Here is a 21,846-nt window from a genome sequence, read left to right as displayed (position 1 = left end):
TGCACAGCTACAGTTATCCCACTCCACAAGGAGGGATCCACCTTGGATCCTGGGAACTATCGTCCCATCAGTCTGATGAGCCTGATCTGCAAAGCCATGGAATGCATTATCATGGAACTTATAAACAAAGACATTGGCAACCTTCAAACACTGGACCCCACCCAGTTTGGTTTCGTAAAAGGCCGATCTTGTCTCCTCAACCTGATTGACTTCTTTGAATCAGCTTCCAGAGCCATGGATGAGGGCAAGGTGGTCCACACAACCTATCTGGACCTTGCCAAGGCCTTCGACACCATCCCTCACTCTGGAATCATAGATAAACGCACTAAGCTGGGCATTAATCCCTACGTCACTCAATGGGTTACCAACTGGCTTACTGACAGAACCCACACTGGAAAGGCAGCCGACTCAAGATCCAGCTCCAGACAAGTGACAAGTGGAGTACCTCAGGGTTCAGTTCTGGGACCGCTCTTGTTTGGCATCTACTTCTCCGAAGTACAGGCCAGCACTAAGGGACTCTGGCTAACAAAGTTTGCAGATGACTGCAAACTGAGAGCCATTATTGAATCCCCAAATGATGTGGATATTCTACAAAAGGGCCTTACAGAAACAGATGCTTGGTGCCAGAGCCATGGGCTCAAGCTCAATGTCAAGAAATGTATAGTTATCCCCTTTGGGAAAAAACATGTACCCATGAATTACCACATAAGTGGCAGTACACTAAACACTGAAAGTGTGATAAGGGACTTAGGGACACAGGTGGACAGTGGTCTCACTTTTGATAACCACATCACCACAACAGTCAGGAAAATTTTCTCTGTGGCACACATCATCACTAAGGGTTTTTCATCCAGAAAAAAGGAGGTCATTGTCCCACTGTACCTATCCCTCATTAGACCCATTATAGAGTACAATGCCCCATTTGGTACATAACTCACAACGAGACATCTGCAGCAACTGGAAAGGCCACAGAAATACCTCACTAAAAGAATCACAAGCCTAAAGCAGATGCCCTATGCTGACCATCTAAAAAAAACTCCAGCTATACTCTGTCGCATATCACCTACTCAGTGGCGATCTCTGCTTAACATACATGGCCATGTCAGACCCAGAGCTGTTGGACATGCTACACTTAAAGAAATCCCAATTCCTCAGAGCCACACGCTCCAGGGTTCTAAACCTGGTCATCACAATGAACAAAACATACTGGAGGGATAGGTTCCTGACCTAGAGACTCCCCATACTCTGGAATAGACTGCCCATACATGTCAAGATGAGTGCCTCTTTGGCCCTCTTCAAAAGGAACCTTGATGATTGGATGAGAGATGGGAAAGTCACCCCGGGGATCACGTCAGTCTAGATGGGGGATCAGGGAAGTAAATATTCTGGGAAGAAATAGCCATGGAATTGTTATGGCTAAGCTTGTATAGGCCCTAGGGCCGATAGCCTAGTACCAACCTATGAACCTATGAATTACTTAGACATAGTAAGGCTTCACCAAGTTTAATGCTATTGGCTGTAATGCCATATGGCTGCCAAAACAGCAATTACTACAAAATGAAATCAAAATCTAAACCAACTGAAGCTGAAGTACTGAATATTGTTAAAGAGGAAAACACTGGAGGTAAGATCTTTAAAAAGGGAAGGAGCAAATTACATAAAAACAAATGGAAGGTGAGAGAACAATACATGCTGGATAATGATCAGGAGGAGGAGTGTACGATAGTTGTTATAAAGAAAGAAAACACGCACACAGTGTATAGTGTATGAAAAAGTTATTATGGTTTGTTTCCTTTGGAAGTAGTGTGCGTATGTCTGTTATAAGTGATAATTTAATAAAAAGGTTAAAAAAAGACTAGGGGTTGCCCCTATACACACACACACACACACACACACACACACACACACACACACACACACACACACACACACACACACACACACACACACACACACACACTGTGCTTGCACTTTTATGAGGATGTTGTGTGTACCCCATATTAATAAATTCTTTCCCTAATATATACTTGAATTTGAATGAAGAGAATTATAAACCTGGATATTAATCTTGAAATTAATCTTATCTTCAGACTTTGATGAATTGAATTAACATTACTTGCTAAAATTTTAAGTACTCTAAAAAGCCACCATAAAGTATCTTGAAAGACCTACACATTTATGACAGCTCCTATTTCATGCAATTGTAGCTTCTTATAAAACTAAGCATCTATTCAATTCATAGTGGAATGTTTTTCCATTTACTATTGGATAATGCTGCAGAACCGCTATTATGACAAATTGTTTTATACATTATGTACCTGATAATCTGTTGTTACCCCACAGTTCTCGAGTTCTTACAACAGTCTACTAAGTAATCAGTAAAGTCTGTTAATTAAAAAAAGAAATGAATTTGACTTTCCTAATGGAGGCTACACAGTGGATCTTTAACTTTGATTTTTGTGGGAATTCCAGAGAAGTATAAATTCTTACTGGATGCACTATTCTCATATCTTCAGTTTTGCATTCTATAATAAAGTTTCACTTGTATTATGACACACTGCTTTACCTCAATAGTGTCCAGAGACCAATATTATATTCATAAAATAGCAGAACGTATTCTAAGAACTAAGCCAACATGAGAATGGAGAAAGGAGATTCTGCCAGTAGGGATGATTGCAATTAGGGGTACACAGAATAGGCAACAGGGGTTGGAATTTACTGGAGAAAAATGATATAGGAACTAAGGTATCAGGAGCAAATAACTAGAGAGAGAAAGATTATATAATGGGAAGAGGCCAAGAAGATACTTGGACTGCAGGCTAGAGACTGCCTTCCCTATAAGGGATGGATATCAGAGTACAGGTAAAGAGAAAGGGACAGGAGAATTCTAAGTGAAAGACTTGCTCTGGTACAGTTTTATTTGACTCTAGAACAGAAGCTGTTGTTCAGAAAGGGATAATTAGTAGGACATATAAAATACTGCATGATAGCTATAAGAATCAATCAGAGGAGGTTAGAAATGATTGGGAAGAGTAATTGGATAAGCAATTCACAAGGAAACAATGAGAAGACATATGCATGTCTCCTGAATATGCAAAAACGTCTAGAAGATTTAGGATTTTTGCTTGGAAGTGTTTGAATAGGTATCTGTCTACTTCAAGAAGACTACAAAGAATTTTTCCTCATGTAGATGGCAAATGTTGGAGGTGTGATGGAGAAGAAAAAGATAACTGGGATGATATGTTTTGGGAATACAATTAGTTGGTACACTTTAAAAAAGGTGTACTATATCAGAAATACTGGGTGAACAAATGGGTGCAACTAAGGAAATTATTTTTTGAGCTGGTTTACAGTGGTTTACAGGATCTGAATTGTCTAGATATAATAAGGCCTTGTTAAGTTTAATTCTGGTGGCTGCCAAAAAAAAAACAATTACTAGAACACATTTAGCCCAGCTACTTCACAGACAGGGGCTAAAGGTGGAGGTGTCTCTACTTATATCAGAAATAAATATACGTCAAGGCTGGTCCAACAGGACAAGGCACTTGAGCTGCTCAATATTCATCACCAGAGGCAAAATCCAGTACCACTTCCTTGCAAGCTATACGTCCCCCTGTTTGACCCAGGAAACTCATATCATGTATTTAAACTCATTAGAAACACTAACCATCCATCCCAATACCATATTCATGGGTGACTTTAATTACCCCACTATTAATTGGGAATCCTATATGACACCAAACATACAGGCACAGAGATTCTTGGATTTTGTAAACACAGACTCCCTGGACCAGATAGTCAATACACCAACCAGGGGTGCAAACATACTGGATCTAGTCCTCACTAACAATGGAGAGTGCTGCACACCCCCTACTGTAATGTCTTCCCTGGAAAGGTCAGACCACAAAATGGTCTCCTTTGAAATAAAAATAAAACCTGTATCCCCAGCTAAACCTAAGATGTTCAGGAACTACTGTAAGGCCAACTTCCTGCTGTTAAATTATAACCCTGCAAAATGTCAAGCCCCTATAAGCCCTGAGAACACTGTTGCCTATGCAAAACTGCTCACAGAAACCCTGTACAAGCATGTTAATAGCTGCATAGAGACAGCTGTAGCCACCAGGAAGAAATGCAGAACGAACTCAAAAAACAAGCCACCCTGGTGGAATCAAAAAATCAACAGGCTGTATAACAGAAGGAAAGAAATTATGGCAAAAATTAGGAGGTGCAGCACCCATCAGGATAAAGGAACTCTCATCAAGCTAAACAAACAACTCACAGGACAAATAAAGTCTACCAAAGCTAAATTTGAGGTAAGGTTGGTCTCCCAGGCCAAGGACAACCACAAAGCATTCTTCAGTTACGTCCGCAACTGCAAAGGCAATACACATTTGTGTGCAGAGCTCATTGTAAATGGAGCCACCTATACTGAGCCAGAAGATATAGCAAACCTCCTGGCTGATAAATTCAGCTTCAACTTTACCCCTCCCCCATTACTTTCCCATAGGAAATACCATCAAGTATAGCTCCTCCTGTTATCACTAGGGAACAGGTCTTTAATGCTCTCTCTAAGACCAAGAACACTGCATCAATGGGCCCAGACAATATCCCAGGTTGCTTTCTAAATAGCATGAAACATGACATATCAGGCCCTCTATTATCATTATTTAACTGTAGCCTCCAAACCGGCTTCATGACTCATGAATGGAGAATGGCAACAGTCATCCCTCTGCACAAAGGTGGGCCATCTGCAGACCCTGGAAACTACAGATCCATAAGTCTCACTAGTCTTACATGTAAAGCCATGGAAAGAATTATCATGGAAATGATCAGTAGAGATATAGTAAACCTTCAGACACTGGCCCCAACCCAGTTTGTTTTTGTCATGGGCAGATCATGCCTACTCAACCTGGTGGATTTCTCTGAGAAGGTAACGAAAGCAATGGATGAGGGAAAATGGTTCACTCTGCTTTCCTTGACCTGGCTAAGGCATTTGACACAATACCCCATTCGGGCATTGTTGACAAACTCAAAAGGTTAGGTACAAACTCAAATGTCAGTCAGTGGATAGACAACTGGCTCACAGACAGGACCCAGGAAGTTAGAATTGAGCAGTCCACCTCTACAAAGAGGTCAGTCACAAGTGGAGTCCCTCAGGGATAAGTCCTTGGGCAGCTGCTTTTTGGCATTTACTTTTCAGAAGTCAAGGCCAATGTCAATGGTCTTTGGCTGACTAAATTTGCAGATGATTGCAAATTAGGAGATGTCATTGAATCTCATAGTGACACAAATGTTCTCCATGAGGGGCTGACAAAACAACTGGTGCCAGAGCCATGGACTAAAACTAAATGCCAAGAAATGCATAATAGTATCCTTTGGGAAGTCATCCATCCCTGGTAACTATCATATTGACAACACACCCCCTTAGAACTGACCCAGTAATCAGGGACTTAGGGTCACACATAGATAATAATCTAGCCTTTGACCATCACATGTCTACAGTATTAAGGAAATCATTCTATGCTGCATAATTTATAAACAAAGGCATGGCATCTAAGTCCAGGAAGTCATTGTTCCACTGTATTTGTCATTCATCAGACCTATCACTGAGTATAATGCCCGCTTTGGTATGTACCTAAGTAGGCATGTCCAACAATTGGAATGTCCACAGAGGTTCCTCACTAAAAGAATACAGGCCATAAGTAAAATGTCCTATGTGGACTGCCTCAAGGCCCTATCAGTGTATTCTGTCTCATACAGGCTTTTGACAGGATATCTATGCCTAGCATACAGGGCATTGTCAGACCCCACTCTGATGGAACTCCGGCATATCCACAAAAGAAACAGCACCAGAATTACCCATTCTAAAGACTTAAACCTTCCCTGTGATATAAATAGGACCTGCTGGACAGACAAGTATGTTTCCCAGAGACTTCCCTGTTTATGGCATAGGCTCCCCATCCAGCATTCCTACCTAACCCAATTCAAGTGCAACTTGGACAATCGGATGAGGAACAGGAAATTCATCCCTGGCTTGGCACCTATGTCTCTCATGGACACAGACAACCTGTAAATGTTTCATCTCCCAGTCCCCTGCTTACACTTATCAAGGGTATCAGAACTTGTCAGAGATTTGGGATGCATGACTAGGCTTAAAAAGGCCTTGTGGTCATTAGCCTAGTAAACATCTGACAAACCAATACAATGGAAATACTGAGTCAAAACAAACTAAACCAACACCAAGAAAAAACTCAGTCCGGCACACTCGACCCAATAAAGGCAACTAGTAAAAATCACGATCCCAGACAAAACGATCCAGTACCAGTAAAATTCAACAAACTATTGTGTGTACATATATTCGCAGAAGGTTGATGTGATATTTTACTTGTAAATGGTTGAATAGTTTTAGTATTTTACTAGAATGTGCTTGATTAATGTTTGTGTAATAGTTAACATAGTCATTTGGTATTAATTAGCTAGTGACCAATAGAATTTTGAAATTTTAATGATGTAATTAATTGGATAAGAAAATTGTGTTATTTAAGTGTTTGATGGGAGCAAAGGTATATTCTGATGAAGTTCTCTGTGCGGAAAGAAAGCACTTAATCCTTTGTGGCATTAAAGAATTTTACTGGTATTGGATCGTTTTGTCTGGGATCATGATTTTTACTAACTACCTTTAATGGGTCCAGTGGCTGGACTAAGTTTTTTCTTGGTGTTGATTTCTTGGTGTTAGCCTAATAAACATGTATGGGATTCAAAGTCTAAATTAACTGTATTTGAAATAGCGAATACTGTAACAGAGATTAAAGAACTGAAAGTGGGAATTTTTTTGAAAAGAGCAGGAGCAATTTGCATAGAAAAAATGGAAATTGTGGAAACAATACATGAAGTATATTGTTTTGGAAGAGGAGTGGGGCTTAGGGGAAGGCAGGAACTGATCAATTTGTGTAATGTTAGATTGATAATGATCATATAAAAGAATATATGTGATATACAATGTTTGTAATTGGGTACATTTTAACATCGTTTGTTTTCTGTTATATAAATGTATGTTTGCTTATATCTTAAGTGATAACTCAATAAAGGTGTTAAAGAAGAATGTCCACAGACATGTCTGCAAAGGTGTTATTTGAAGTTTCTTCAATGACCTTTCATTTTAAAACTGTAGGTTTTATAAATAATGTGTCTAGCTTATTTTTGTCAATCTTTTCCTCTCTTTAAAAGCTAGATATATGAACTTCCTTTGTTTATGTTTTTTTATTGTTAAAAGCAGTCTATTTTTCTGCTGCTGAAACTCTGTGTTTCTGTTGTTGAGTTCTGTGTTCTGTGAAAGTGTTTCTGTTTTGTTGAGTGTGTAATGATTTTCCCCATTTTTACAGCATTTGAGTTTTTTCTGTGTCTAGATGGCAAAAGATGCAAGTGAAATTATAGCATACATAAAAAAATTCTAATCTTTTAGTCATGGATTTTTGGTTAGTTGGGGAGGGGGGGTTACACAGATTCTGTCTACTCATTCTAATGCAGGTTAGTCAATTAGTGTGATGCCAAGAATCTCAAATTCAGAAACACGGTAAAATTGCACAGAGAAACACCTCATTAGTGGCCAGAGCTGGATTACAGTCAAATGAGGCCCTAGGCAGGGTAATGTAACAGGCCACCTCCAGTCATTCCGGTGTCCCATTAATTGTTTCTCTCTCCCTCCAGTTACCATAAACACTGCTCAAAACTGTCAGAGTGCACAGTATTTTTTCTTTTCTTTTGAAATGAAGACAGCATGTGGATTTACTTTATAAGTTTTAATTTATTTACTTATTTTTTGTTGACCAGGTTAGCTCCACGTAGTAGAAGGATGAAGCCCTGACTGTGACCTAGAGGACCCAGGTCTGACTAGTGGCCTGACCACTACAGGAGCCACTGACAGGGGACAGAAGAATGATGAGGCATACGTCTGCTTGACTCTCTCCTAGAGAGGCTCTGGGCACATGCTATAACATGTCTAATGTCACAATTCTCAATAGAGATCATGATTCATTGACTGAGCCAATAGTTATTATAGAAGAGGCAGGATAGCTGAGTACTGTGCCACTGTAGAGGCAGGGTCTACCTTCTCACAACGCCCACTGCACATCTCACATGAGGATATCACCCAGCACTCTGAGGGAGGTAGGGCTTAAGTAAAACGACATCATAGGATATGACAGTATATCAGATGATATCTTGACCTCCATCCCACTTTATAAAGCATGATGGCTCACATCCCTGCTTAGCTTATGGGCTTCCCTCTTGGTGGAGGTCACACCATGGAGCATACATGTGCTGGGACCAAGGAGGATGGGAATCCGGCTATAGAAGTAGCTTGACCAGCGGTGACTCTGGTGAAAAAAAATAAGTGACAGCTCTCAAAATTAATAATTTACACTTCTTATTGCAAGAACAGAGATTATACTTCATTATCTAATGATAAAAACAAAGGAAATATGTTTCACGTAATACCTTTATTGGTAAATTATGCAGGAATGTGAGTTTTCAAGACTGATTGACCTTTTTGTCAAGCAACCTTTATGACATTGTAACAAACAGTGATATACTGAAATCAAACAAAATTAATAATAGGCGTTCTCTGTGCATTAGTTTGTTTTGCCTTATATTTACCAGCATCGACATCACTTCCCCTCCGATCCTTAATAAAACTGAACTCTGGCTTTTTTCTTGCTTCTTCAAAATTATGGTTGTTGATAATCAAGCAATATCCATGAGGTTTATGTTTCATTTCATAAACAGTCTCATCCTGTTAGAGCAAATAAAAAAACAGCTATTAGCATTATTGCTATTTGGTATTGTTTAAACTTAAATATTATGTATGAACTTGCCTTTACCTCTGGCCTAGGCCATAACTCAAAATGTTTTTTGGATCAGCTCACTCACCCACATAACAAATTCAAATAAAATAAAATACAATTATGTTCATAAATGCCAAGTGACATTATGAAAAAGAGAAATACTGTAGTGTATAGATTGTTCTCAAGAGATCAATTTACAAACAGCCATAATCTCAGTGTTGTAATAATCAGTCACTGTACCATCAGTGCTGACTTTTTGTTGTGTGCACTACAGCTAGCTCCGCAGCAGTCCTATATTTATTTATAGTCTCTTTTCTATCTTTTTGCCTATCTGAAAGTCTGTGATTTGCAGTCAGGATGCCAAACTGAATAGACATTATCATGACATTTGTTCCACTAATGAATATCTTGGCAGGGCACAGATCCTTACAATTTTTAAGTACACCCCTCCCCACTGTACTACATTTTCAAACTGCTGGAGCAGCTGTGCAGTGTTTTATTCCTCTATCACACTGAGTTGCTGCTCACTTTCACTACTCTCTATCCATGTTCCCAGATCAAGCATAAGTGATTCTTCTGGCAACGTACTTTGTAAACGGGCCTTGTGATTTATTTTGCGCTGTACTTCATCTTGTGCGTATCCTTTCATTATACTTCTCGGCAAATCAGCAACAACCCTATTTTCCCCTTGGGGTATCTATTAATAATATTACAGCCTACTGCCTACTAACATTATACCTGTAATAGTCTATACTTACTATAACTTACACAGCATACTACTGGAATTAAACATTTTCATTTATTTACTCACTGCAATTCACTGAATTTTGTTGTTCATAACTTGGAGCTGTACACCAAAGGTGCCCACTGTAACTGGGCACTGCCCAGTTGAGCTATATTTAATACCGTGTGACAAACAAATACATGATAAATAAGTAAATCAGCAGTTTAAAAAGCAAACGAATAATGCTCAATAAGAAAGTAAGCAAAAGGGGTGAAAGAAAAAAAAAACAACACAAAACTGAGGACAGTATGCCATTCGAGGAAAACTAGCACCATCTGACGTAGTACGAACCAATGTCATGCACCAAGCAATGTAACATTCTGGTCACTTTGCATGTTCATAGCACAAAAAACAAAACAAAAAACAAACAAACAAAAAACACAAGGCAGAAAAGAATCAAGATAATTGTGTTTATTAACCGGGTAAGTGAACTGGTCCAAAGACCATTTTCAGCTATGACTTGAGCCAAGAGGCAGTAGCAACTTTTCAAAACAAAATTTACAAAACCAATCACCTTCTGAGTTACACTTCAAGCCAACATTTACATGTAGGTTACAGTATAACCAGTATTTACAGTTCAATAACTACTATAGTTATGCAGAGATACAGCTGGTTCATCTCGTGCCCAGTGCAGCTCCGTGAACTGGTGACCCTCAACCCTAAGATGAGGAGCAAAAAAGGTCCTCTGCTTCTGGACCAAAGGAAGACATATTTCTTCTTTAAAAATTGTGGCAAACCACATGCTACATGGCTAAAACTTCTGTTGCACACCAAGTACTGAAGCAAAAGGTGAAGCAAGAAATTAATTTTTGGGAATGAATACTGACACTGCACCACCAACTGACAGACATCTGCAGATCACACTCCCCCCTAACACCTTGAGTATGGGGTGGCTGTCCCCTTTGCCCCAGCCTAGCGTCACTTCTAACTTTTGCTTTTACATTAATATTTACACAAATTGCTGCATTCTGTACAAGGATATTTATTTGTACTGTAATTCATTACTGCTACGCATTGCTCACTATAGAACAATTTTCAGTAGACAGCTTAGGCGCCAATTCCCTTAATCTAACCTACTTACCTATAACATTTGCTGTTGAGGGTGGTCTTTCAAGAAATTTTGCAAAATAGTTTTAAAATATTTTTATATTTTTGTCTGATAAGATTATTCTGTACTACAGGAGTAGTTTTGTATAAGACACTTTCTGTCACTGCCAAGGCATGGGTGTTTGTAATTATAGAGTATCTTGATTTCTTAGGATACATTAGGGACTTCTGGCTTCCAGATTTTTACCTCATATTTTTGATGTGTTCCTTATAAAACGTGTGTTTTTTTTCTGGCAAATTATTGGGGATTGAAGTCGCTAAATAATGACAGACATTTGAGTTTCAGACTTCATAACTTCCAGAAAATGCCTTTCCAGCACAATACATTTTATTCTAGCAACTGTCTAAGTTTATAGGAGCAATATTTAAAATGTATCCCTATTTCTGGGGCCTATGTCTCCCCATTGTTTTTGGCTTTGTACGGATTTCTCGTGCTAAGAGGTTGAGAGATATGTTTCTAACTGGCAGTGTATTTTTTCAGAGGTGGGCTCCCTTACTGTCTTATGAGTTACATCAGACTCCTACAGTGACCCACCATATAGTTGCCATTACTTGAGGATTCTTCAAGGCAAAGGGGGAATGGAAATAGGTTGCTCGGTCTTTCTTCCATACGACAGATGGACTTCACCTACAGACAATTTAGAATCCCCAATCCACCTTACTGCATGTCTTTGAATTGCGGGAGAAAACTGGATCACCCAGAGTAAACCATGAGAACACAGGGAAGACATACAGACTCCATACAGAAGGCATCTCAGTCACAAACCGAAACAGAGAACATCTTGCTGTAAGATGACACTGCTAACTGTTACACCTCTGTGATGCCCAAAGGTGGGCAGCAGCTTTCATTTAATAGCTTGTAGGTTAGAATATTTAGAAATAAAAATGTTCTTTTGGCTCAGCAGGTGACCATTTGTTTTTTCTGTCTGGCATTCCTTGGTGAAATGGAGAATAGTTAGTTGTAAACACTATGGACATTGTTGATCTTTGGTGCAGGATTTTGAACATCGTTATGATAAGGGGACAAATAATAACGGTTATTGTTTGACTGGATAAACAGGACATTAAAGAACATGTCCAGTAGATGATTCACAATATGTAATGGCTAACAGTCTGTTGCCTCCTCCCACTTTTTCAGCATTGGTGTTCTAGATGAGCAGCGACAGTAATGTACATCGTAAAGTAATATGAATGCAGAGTAGATGAATAACGTTATAATCATATAGAATGTGGAATTAAGAGTGTGGGAATTTAAGATTTAAATACAACAAGTAAGGCTATGTTAAGACTTCATACCATACTGCAGGGTGTGGCAAGACAGCTCATTGATGCCTGATTTAAGGCTTCAGCCTCTGCAATAGAAATGGCACAAGAGGTAATGTACATCATCGAGTTTGGATACAGGGGGAGTGAGATATTTTTGAAAAGTTTGGTATTGCTTTTGTTGGATAGATTTATTTGGAGAAGCCTTTATCAGATTAAGGATGTGGTTTCTATACATCAGAGAAGTACATGCCAAATAACAAAGGACAGCCTGTCAGGTTGATGGGTCTGTAAATCCTGGAGTCATTGGAGGGGGCCACCTTGTGAACAGGCATCACAATTGCTATCTACCAAAGTTTGGGAATAAAGTTAATGAATAAGATCCGGTTAAATAGCTGTAGGAGTGGGTCCACTAGGGCATATTTGGTGTTTTGGAAAGTACTTTTAATAAGAGTTATTTTGTGATGATAGGGGGTTTTAAGTCTTTAGGTATATGTAAATTTGGTAAAATATCTCTGGGTGAAGTTTGCACTGAATTTGTTTGACAGTACATTTACAATATCCACTGAATCAGAGTAGGTAGTGACCATTTGGATATGTTTAGAGCAATGTTAGGTGCTATTTCATAACTTCCTGATGCAGGTAAAGAAAGATTTGTAATTATCCTTAGCTTCCAGTGCTAGCCTAAGTTCATGGGAGGCTTCAGTTTTACTGATGGTGTTTTTCAGTACCTTGGATAACCTTTTGATGTTTATTATTTATTTATTTGACATTTGTTGACCAGGTCAGTCTGACTGAGTCAAAGCCCTTTTTCAGCGGAGGCCCGGGGAGAAAAGCTCCACACCAGAGCAAACATACATAATAGTAAAATCAATGATACATACAGAATAGTAAAACCAAAGATACAGTATGATATAAAAGAATGACATAATAATGAAATACATTATTTACACATCAGAAATTATATACAAACATATCACTGAATCAAGCAGTACAGTCACTGTGGCTGAGGGTCAGAGACATCATTAAGGAATATCATTCAAGGAATAGGAGTTGTTGACATTTAGTTAACTCAGGTAGAACTTTAAAAAGTGTGAATTGTAGGTTTCATGAGACAAGTTAACTTAGATAGATTTCAGATAAGTGTGGGTTGTAAGTTTCATGAGACAAGAAACAAAAAGTCAATTTGCAACCAAAGAGTAGATATAAGAGAGAGATTAAGGGGGGGGGGGGGGTAGGTGAGAGGGAGGAGTATAGTAGCAGGTGGAACAGTCATGGAGGATGGTTACAGTGACAGATCCATGTACTGTGTAGAATGTTTTTGACAGTAGTCTTGAATTTTTGTGGGGGATTAATATTTCTAATATCCAGAGGAAGTTTATTCCAAGATAGGGCAGGGGAAGAGATGTGTAGGTTTTGTCCTATTTTGCTTTTAGGTTTGTAGATTTGGAGGAGGTTTTGGTCTGAGCTTCAGAGAGACCTTAGAGGGGTACAGAAAGAGACAAGTGAGGCAATGTCAGGACAGAAGGAGGGCAGGTACAGAATAGAATTCATGATCTGAAGATGTGGGAGAAGCAGTTGGTGAGGAAATTCTAACCAGTTCAGAGTTTTAAGAGCCACACAGTGGTGAGAGTAGTAGGTTTGTTCTGCAGCAAATCTTGCAGTTTTATTGTATGTGGATTCTAATTTTGTTAGCAGAGTGGTCTGAGGAATACTGAAGATTTGTGAGCCATAGAATAGGCTTGGAAGAAGGTATGCATGGGATAGGGAGATTTTAGTTTTTTTGGACAGAAATATTGTTATTTCTATAAAGAACTCAAAGTTTTGGTGGGTTTTCTTAATGTTGCTGAAAATGTGTGGGTTGCACTTTAGTTGGTCATCTATGATGACACCAGAAGTTTGGTGTGGGACTCAACTATGACAGGTGTATTATTAAGGAAGATTGAGAAATAAAATTTAAGATGGTTCATAGTTTTGGGAATAAAAAGCAGAAGGTTTTTTTTTTTAAGGATTTACAATTAGTTGGTTCTTGGTGAGCCAGTTTTCAATTGATAAGAAGGATTTTTGTGTGATAGTATTTAGGTCAGAGAGGGAATCTGCTATAGTGATGACTGTGGGGTCATCTGCATATTGAACAAGTAATGATTGTGGACAGGATGTGAACAGTCGGTTGGTAAAGATGTTACAAAGTAATGGGCTAAGGATAGATCCTTGAGGTACACCCATCTTTAGAGGTAGGGCAGGAGATGTTGTAGAGCGCCATTTAACAGATTGAAGTCAGTCTGTGAGGTAACTAGTAAGCCAGGAAATAGTAGAAGTGGATAGCTTTAGTTCAGAGAGCTTGGCTAGCAGCAGTGGGTGGCAGACAGTGTTGAATGCTTTTGAGAGATCAAGAAATAGGCTAGAGATGAGTCTATTATTGTCTCTGGCTTGTGATATAGTGTCTATGAAGAATATGAGGGCAGTGGAGGTGTTATATTTTGGGTGAAATCCATGTTGTGTGGGGGTATGTATGTTTTCTTGTGAGAGGTAGTGTAGGGTTTGTTTGTGAACACATTTCTCTAATATTTTGGAAAGAAGGAATAGAATAGCGATTGGTTTGAAGTTGGCAAGTTTAGCAGCGTTACCACCATTGTGAATGGGTACAGTATAGAATTGTTTCCAGACTGTGGGAACTTTTGAATCAGTAATGGAACAGTTGATAAATATGGAGATGGGGAAGGCAAGTGAGTTTGCTGCTTTCTGAAGAAAGAGTGGAAGTAAATTATCAACAGAGAGGGAGCAGGGTTTTAGTTTAAGAAGCAAGGATTTAATGTAGTTGGTAAACACTATTTTCAGAGAGAAGGCCTGACAGGAATTTGAGGATGTGGGATGGTCAGGAGAGATTTTAACATTAGTGTTGGAGTTGGTTTGGAGTGAAAGTTTGCTAATGGTGTCGATGAAATAAGAACTGAAGATGCGTGCTGTTTCTTGGGGAATGTTGTTATGACATAGACTGGGAGATGAGGGGTTACCAGGGTGCAGAATTTGGTTGATGGAGTGGCAGAATTTCTTTGGGTTGGATGAGTGTGGGGATAGTGGATTATTACAGAAGTTTTTCTTGTCAATATAGATGTATTTTTAGTAAGTTTCTGTGAGTGATGGGACATCCAAGCATGGAATTCATTGACTTTGTTGGGTATGCTTGTGATGTTCATAGAGTAGAGAGATATGTGTTTCTTGGGAATGGTTGGATGAGGAGAGGTTGGGTCCCTGGGCTTGAAAGCTTGGATGAGGACAGGTTGGGTTCCTGGGCTTTATGCTGGAGGGAGAGGGTTATAAGGTCCAGGGTTTGGATGGAAGTCACCAGATGGGAGCAGGATACTGAGAGTAGGAAAAGAGTTATGAGGAGGGGTGATTAAAATAGTATTTCACCTTACTTTTGGGGAAGTTAAAGGCGTATGGTGGGATTTTGATTTTGGGAAGAGGGGATGTTGTAGAAAGGGTAGAGGATGTTAACATAAATGAGTGTAGAGACAGTGGAATAATTGTTGGAGAGCTGGAGGTCAGGGAATGGTGATGCAGTTTATATGAATATTGCAGGAAGACAGGTTATATAGAAGAATTAGGGTAGAGGTAGAGAGGAGGTATAGTATCATGTTATAGAGTAACATGATGTGAGATAGGATAGGGTGAGGTGGCAAATGAACAATTTAGTGGACTAGGGGTATATCCTTATTGTTTGAGTACAATAGTAACCTATGCTATGGTCTGAGAGAGGGGAGGCCAATGTGTGCAGCTGGTGAAAAGAAAACAATCACTTAGCTATAGGGCAAGGTAGGATCCAGTGCTTAACGGCACCCAATTGCAGTAATTTTAAAGTCTAACAAACAAGACTAACTGATTCTGCAAGAAAAGGTTATGTCTAACCTTATGCTTATTATTTTAAGTTTGTGCTTTTAGCCAATTTTTCCTTAAGGGAGGGAAAGTAAAAGTAATTTAAAGTAATGGTAGGATAACTTTATGTGGGTGGGGGTGTGGTTTAAACAGCTGCTGTATCTGGAATTTTGCTCACAAATGCATAGAATTACTTAACTCTAGACAGTGACCAGAAAATATAAGTTAATAAGAGAAATTCAGCTAGCCTTGATTTGTGGGTCTGTAGTTTTCCTATATATTCTAGTGAACTTTTTTCTCTTGTTTATTTATTTGTTTTTATTTTTACATTGGATAACCAGGTGAGTCCATCTGGGCCCAGATAGCCCTTTTTCAGTGGAGATCTGAGGAGAAAAATTCCAGGAAAGTAGTTTAAAAATAAGAAAAACCTAACAATTCATGTTGTGAGATACTTAGTGCAAAAACAGAGAGAAATATACAATACAAATATATACAAGGCAAAAGTACAGTATTTTGAGAATACAGTAACAATATGTTTGGGAAATTTGGTTAGCATTAAGTTATTTATAAGGACTAGAGCAATGCCTAAAATAAAAAAAATATATATTTATATATGAGGACAACCAAGCTGGTTTGCTCTTTCTTTTCACTTTTTGTTTAGTTTTGGTACGGGATGACAGGTTTATATAATTTTCTTAGTGATCATAGATTTTACTTGTATAACTACTGTCTGTGTCTATATTTTTTTTTGGGGGGGTGCAGTTATATTTGAACTTGGAGAGATCATCATAGAATTGCAGGAAGTTTTTACGTATGAAGTCTTTGAATATTAGATTAGCCTCAGCTTGTTTAGGGATTTTGAAAGAGAAGGTTACCAATTTGTGGTCAGATTTGATGGGGGGGGGGGGAGTATGGCTGAGGGCTAGTACATAGTTCTACCATATTTGTACAAACCAGTTCAAGAACATTTTATCATTGAGTCTATATTATATGAACGAAAGTTCATATAAGCGAACACTCTAATGAGCGAAACTCACGGACATCGAGATGCGTGTTGTAGGATCGCAGTACAGTGAAGATTACAGTATTTGCCCTTTCCTCACTGTAGTGCGATCTCGGAGTTGGAATATATATTTAGCGGGGGGGGGGGTAATATTGTTTTCGATGTCCGGGATTTTTGCTCATTCAGCATTCGCTTATATGAACTTTTGTTCATATAATATAGACCCTTTATCCTCTAGTGGTCTCTGACTAGTTCATCCAGGAAATTATTGTTTATGAGACTGAGGAATTTTTGGGCATAGCTTGCATTTGTGGTACAGGTCTCCCAGTTTATCAATAGATAGTTAAAGTCTCCAAGGTGATGGGAGTTTTTGTGTATTTGAAGTTCATCCAATGTATTTGAGAAATTTACATGAATTTTGTGGGTCATCAAAGGGAGCCTGTAACATGCTATGATAGTTGGTTTTATTTAGACTGAGTTGAATTTCAGTATGTTTTGTTGGTGACTCTCTGGGAATCTGTCTTGAGGCAGCGTGGTCTTTAACAACTATGGATACTTCACCACAGTATCTATTGGGTCTAAAGGCATGGTTGGTGCAAAATCCCTGACATAGATGGATGATTTTTGGTCTTTTAAACTGGTTTCAATAATAATACATATATGAATGTGCTTCAAATGCAGGAGGGATTCAAGGCCAGGCTGTTTGTTATTTAGACTCCTATTATTCAGCAGCGCTATATTAATATTGTCTGGTGCTTTGGTGTAGTTTTTAGTTTGAAAGATCCATTAAATGGACTTTGCCTAAAAAGGCATTATGGTGGAAGCAAAGGCTTTAGCTAGTACATGGAAGTCCTGGACAGAGAGGTATAAGCTGTCCTTAGCAAAGCAAGTGGGGCTTTGTAACAGTTCATTCCGTGCTGGCACATACTGGACTCTCTTGAATGATACTAGTCACAGAGCCATTTGTTGAAATCAGTCACCTTTACTTTGTACTTCGACATCATTCTTGGTGAAGGTAGAATCCCACACAATACAAGAGTGATTTTTTCCTGCACGTCTGACATGCATACAAAGCTTGGAAATGTCTTTCTACATTTCTCCTTAGTTTTAAAGTGCACCAAGCCATTTGCACCCACCTGGACCACCACCATAGCGTAGTTGTATTTGTTCATCTTAGGAGTCTTGAGGGCCCTTGAAAAGTTGGAAACCTTGGAACCAGAAACACAAGTAACCCTCACCCTGGTCTTGTTCAGCCTTGTGAAAAAAGAGTGTGTGTGTCTTTCTATGGAGTCACCAATCACCTGTACATTACTGATAGTGAAGGGTTTAAGAGTAATTGGTTTGAGCAAATTTTCCTGATGACTCCCAATTGTGGATGTAGCAGTATATGTGAAGTGCTTGATTTCCACTGAGACCCGGTCTTGTTTGACCTTGGAGACTTAGGCAATTACTTTTTTTTACAGCCTCAGCATATGAAAATTTTCCATGTATTTGTGTAGTGTGATGCAGGATTGGGTGGTGGTGTTCAAAGACTGTGTTTTTTGTAAGAATGTTGCCTCCATCCTAGTTAAATACTGGCATCTCTCACAGGTGGTTTTGATGGAGTAAGTAGCAATTCACTGAATGTAAACATCAAGCTTCTCTCTCTTCTTACTCAGAATATACACTCCTGCTAAATAACTAACCATTCTCATAAATGTCACATTTTTTCAACTAAATGTTTCTCTGAAAGGATAATTTAAAAGAACCACAAAAACATTCTCTTCAAATAACTATTCCCTTGCTTCCCTCCACTCCTCCAAAAGTAATATCTAACACTATTACTTATTTCATCGTAAATTAAATGTCATCTATCTGAGCTATCTCACTGAATCCCTTATACTTTTCTTTAAATCCAATTATACCTACATTTATTTCCATCTCCTTTAATAATTTCAATAACCACAGCCTATTTTGCCACCAAAACTAAATAGTCTGCATAAAACTGACCCTATGGATCACAGCTATATTTACTACTTCCAGTTTTCCTCCAAAAACCCATTTTATCAGTAGTCCTTACCACAGCATACACAATTAAAGGACAACAATAGGATTCTAATAGTAAATGATTAATTTTTCTGTCCTTTTTCCTCCCTATTTACTGCCCCTGCTATGAATAAACAACAATACAGCATTTAAAATATTTTAAATTGACTGCTTCTCTCCACTAGAACAGTACCTTACTGTACTGTGGTGGTTCCACTTTCAAAAAACGTTTATCCCACCCTGGAAAAGTTTGCTGCAGTCAATTCATTGATGTCATCAAGGCCAATGAATAATGGTAGTTTTCTGGCCAATTCCCTCCCAAAACTGACATCGCCATGACTGTCCTAAAACCCCACCCATGCTGCGATATCACAGCTCCCTGGTCCTTCCCTAACCCGTACAGAAAGTAAAAGCTAGAACAAGGCAACAGTAGGACAAGTCAGGATTCACAAAAGACTGCAATTTAGGCATTATAAAAAGAAGCAGCAGTAAAAAGCGCTTTAAAAGTCTGTTCTGTGGCATTTGTACTGTTTGTGTTTTGAGTAGTCATTGAACAGCATGAAATGTTACTTAAAACTGACTGAAAGACAGCAGTATATGCATGTAAAATCAATGCAGTGACAGAAGCTTTAGGAAGAAAGAGGCCTGCGCGATATAATTTTTTTAAAGACAAGCACTGCATTATGGGACACCTAGAGGCAGACTAAATCAGAATTACTTCAAGATGCCAGACCCCATGTGGTGAGACTCAGAAATTACATATAAAAATATTTAAAAACCTGTAAATAGTCCCAGAGTGGTGTTAAAACGTAGGAAACACCAAACTATGATGAAATAAATATGTTTGAGTTTGTGGGTGTGGTTCTCCTTTAAAGAAAAAATAGCCTCACTCTGTGGCTATCTCTGTCTCATTCCCTTCTCCAATTTTAATTCCTGCCACTCCATCCATTTACTAATAAAGACACAGAAGACTTGCTACATATAAAGTTTCTCAAAAATACCTATTTTCTAAGCCCAAATTGTAAGTTTTTAACAGTTCCCATATCTGAGCATGATGTACACTGTCATAAGCCTTTGTTACATTGCAGATTAACATGGGGCCCCCATTTTCTTTCTTTTATCTCTGAAACTCTGTGTTTAACTAAGACTAACATCTCCTTTACTTGGTTACCTAGAATCTCATATATGCCTCCAGTCATATGCTCCCCTATTTTTTTACATACCCTTACTTGTAACATTTTCAAAAAAGGTTTATAATTCAACTTGCATAAGGCAATTGCTCTCCAATCCTCTATATCCCTTGTACCACATTTCTTTGACAAAAAAGTAACAACAGTATCTACAAGCCTTGTGTTATCTATACCCTGATTTAAGCACAAATTTAATACTTAAAAAAAGACTTTTGATCTTCATTTAAATTACTGTAGAAATCATACCTAATAATGTCATCTCTCAGTACACCATCATGCCTGAACATACATAAAGCCTTGTTCAATTCACCTAAAGAAATATATTTATTTATATAATCCCTAAAATCTACTGTCTTTCTAATGTCCAATCCCTGACTAATCCTACTTTTACCTTTCCCATATACTTTTCCATGTACCTATTTGCAATCTCCATAATGGCTTTTAAGCTTGATTTTCTCTCTTCATTTTTCATCAAACAAATTGTTAAAAACATTCTCCTGTCTCCTGACCCATCCTCCTAATAAAGACAAAGCCTCTTCCTTTTCCGTTACTAAAAATAATGAAATAAACCCCTTCACTGTTTATCTGTTTCTTTTATAAATTTCCCTTTCCCTCCCCCTTTTTATATACTCATTATCATACACTTCCAATATACTCATGATTCTTTAATAGTTAGGCATATTTTCTCCTTCATTCCTTCCCCATTCATGTTATCAATATTCTTATTTATAATTATCTTTAAAAGCAACCTACCAATCTGTTAATGTATCATAAAAGCTCTTTCAGTAATATGGCCATTCCATAGTTGTCTTACTTTCATCTTCTAATCATCACTCGGTACCCATTTTACTGTCAGTCTTTTTATGCCCCTCTCTATTTCTGTTTTCCCCCTCCTTATTCAAAGGCTCCCCATATTTTTGGTGATGAGTAAAAACCAGTATTAATCCATCACTCCTAAATTTTTGGTGATGAGTAAAAAACAGTATTAACCTATCACTCCTAAATTCTTGCAAATAAACTTGGAAAAGAGAAGAACAATCCACTTCTGCTCTCATCTTCCCTTTATGATAGGTGTAAAACCTACCCTTCCACACCTGTGATTCTCATATTTTTAAGAATTCTTTGCATAACTTAACATCTAATAGAACTTTTCCCTTTTCTTTTCTTAAATTACAATTACATTTCCCATAATAGTTATGAGCAAATTTACAATCAAAGTATCAAAGAGTAGGGGTAGTTCCCTGGTGCCCTAGCAACATTTCCCCTAGTCAGTCTTAATATCACCTTGGGTCTTCCCTGAAAAGATGCCCCTGCACACTGGGACTAACCAGTCAAATTCAAAAACCAACCAGCAGACTGTGGCAGCAACTGTTATGTATTTATTAATATATACACATATACATATGAACTGTGTAAAACAAGAATAAGCTAAACAGACCGGTTTCGGCTAGTATCCTGCATAGCCTTCATCAGTGTGATAAAGTACAATCTGCTCATCCTTTAAATACTCTAAGTGTGACCAATTAAAGATGCTCATTTAAACCAGGTGCAAATAGCCTTCCTAATTTAATTATCCATTTATTTTCTTTTGTGTTTAATAATTCATGCCAGCCCTGATTTATGGATTTAATGCCTAGGATCCTATCAATTATAATAAAATAAAATGATGCATTTCTATGTGACAAAGTATGTTTATACAATGCATTCGTATTTCTTTGATGTTTAATGTCACTGAAATGTTCTGATATCCTATAT

General features: G+C 38.2%; 1 protein-coding gene across 1 annotated transcript in view; it reads right to left on the bottom strand.

Moving 5' to 3' along the window:
• Positions 1-21,846, bottom strand: part of CASP8 (caspase 8) — a 456,587-nt gene that overhangs the window by 109,040 nt on the left and 325,701 nt on the right. Inside the window, exon 8 of the mRNA XM_044060507.1 lies at positions 8,656-8,791. Within this exon, the coding sequence (XP_043916442.1) occupies positions 8,656-8,791 (136 nt within the window). The remainder of the gene's footprint in view (positions 1-8,655; positions 8,792-21,846) is intronic.

The sequence above is a fragment of the Protopterus annectens genome, chromosome 2.part0, assembly GCF_019279795.1.
Source record: "Protopterus annectens isolate FY-2018-M chromosome 2.part0, PAN1.0, whole genome shotgun sequence".
NCBI classification, from domain to species: domain Eukaryota; kingdom Metazoa; phylum Chordata; order Ceratodontiformes; family Protopteridae; genus Protopterus; species Protopterus annectens.
The sequence above is the reverse complement of the archived record's forward strand: the minus strand, read 5'-3'. Positions and strand labels throughout refer to the sequence as shown.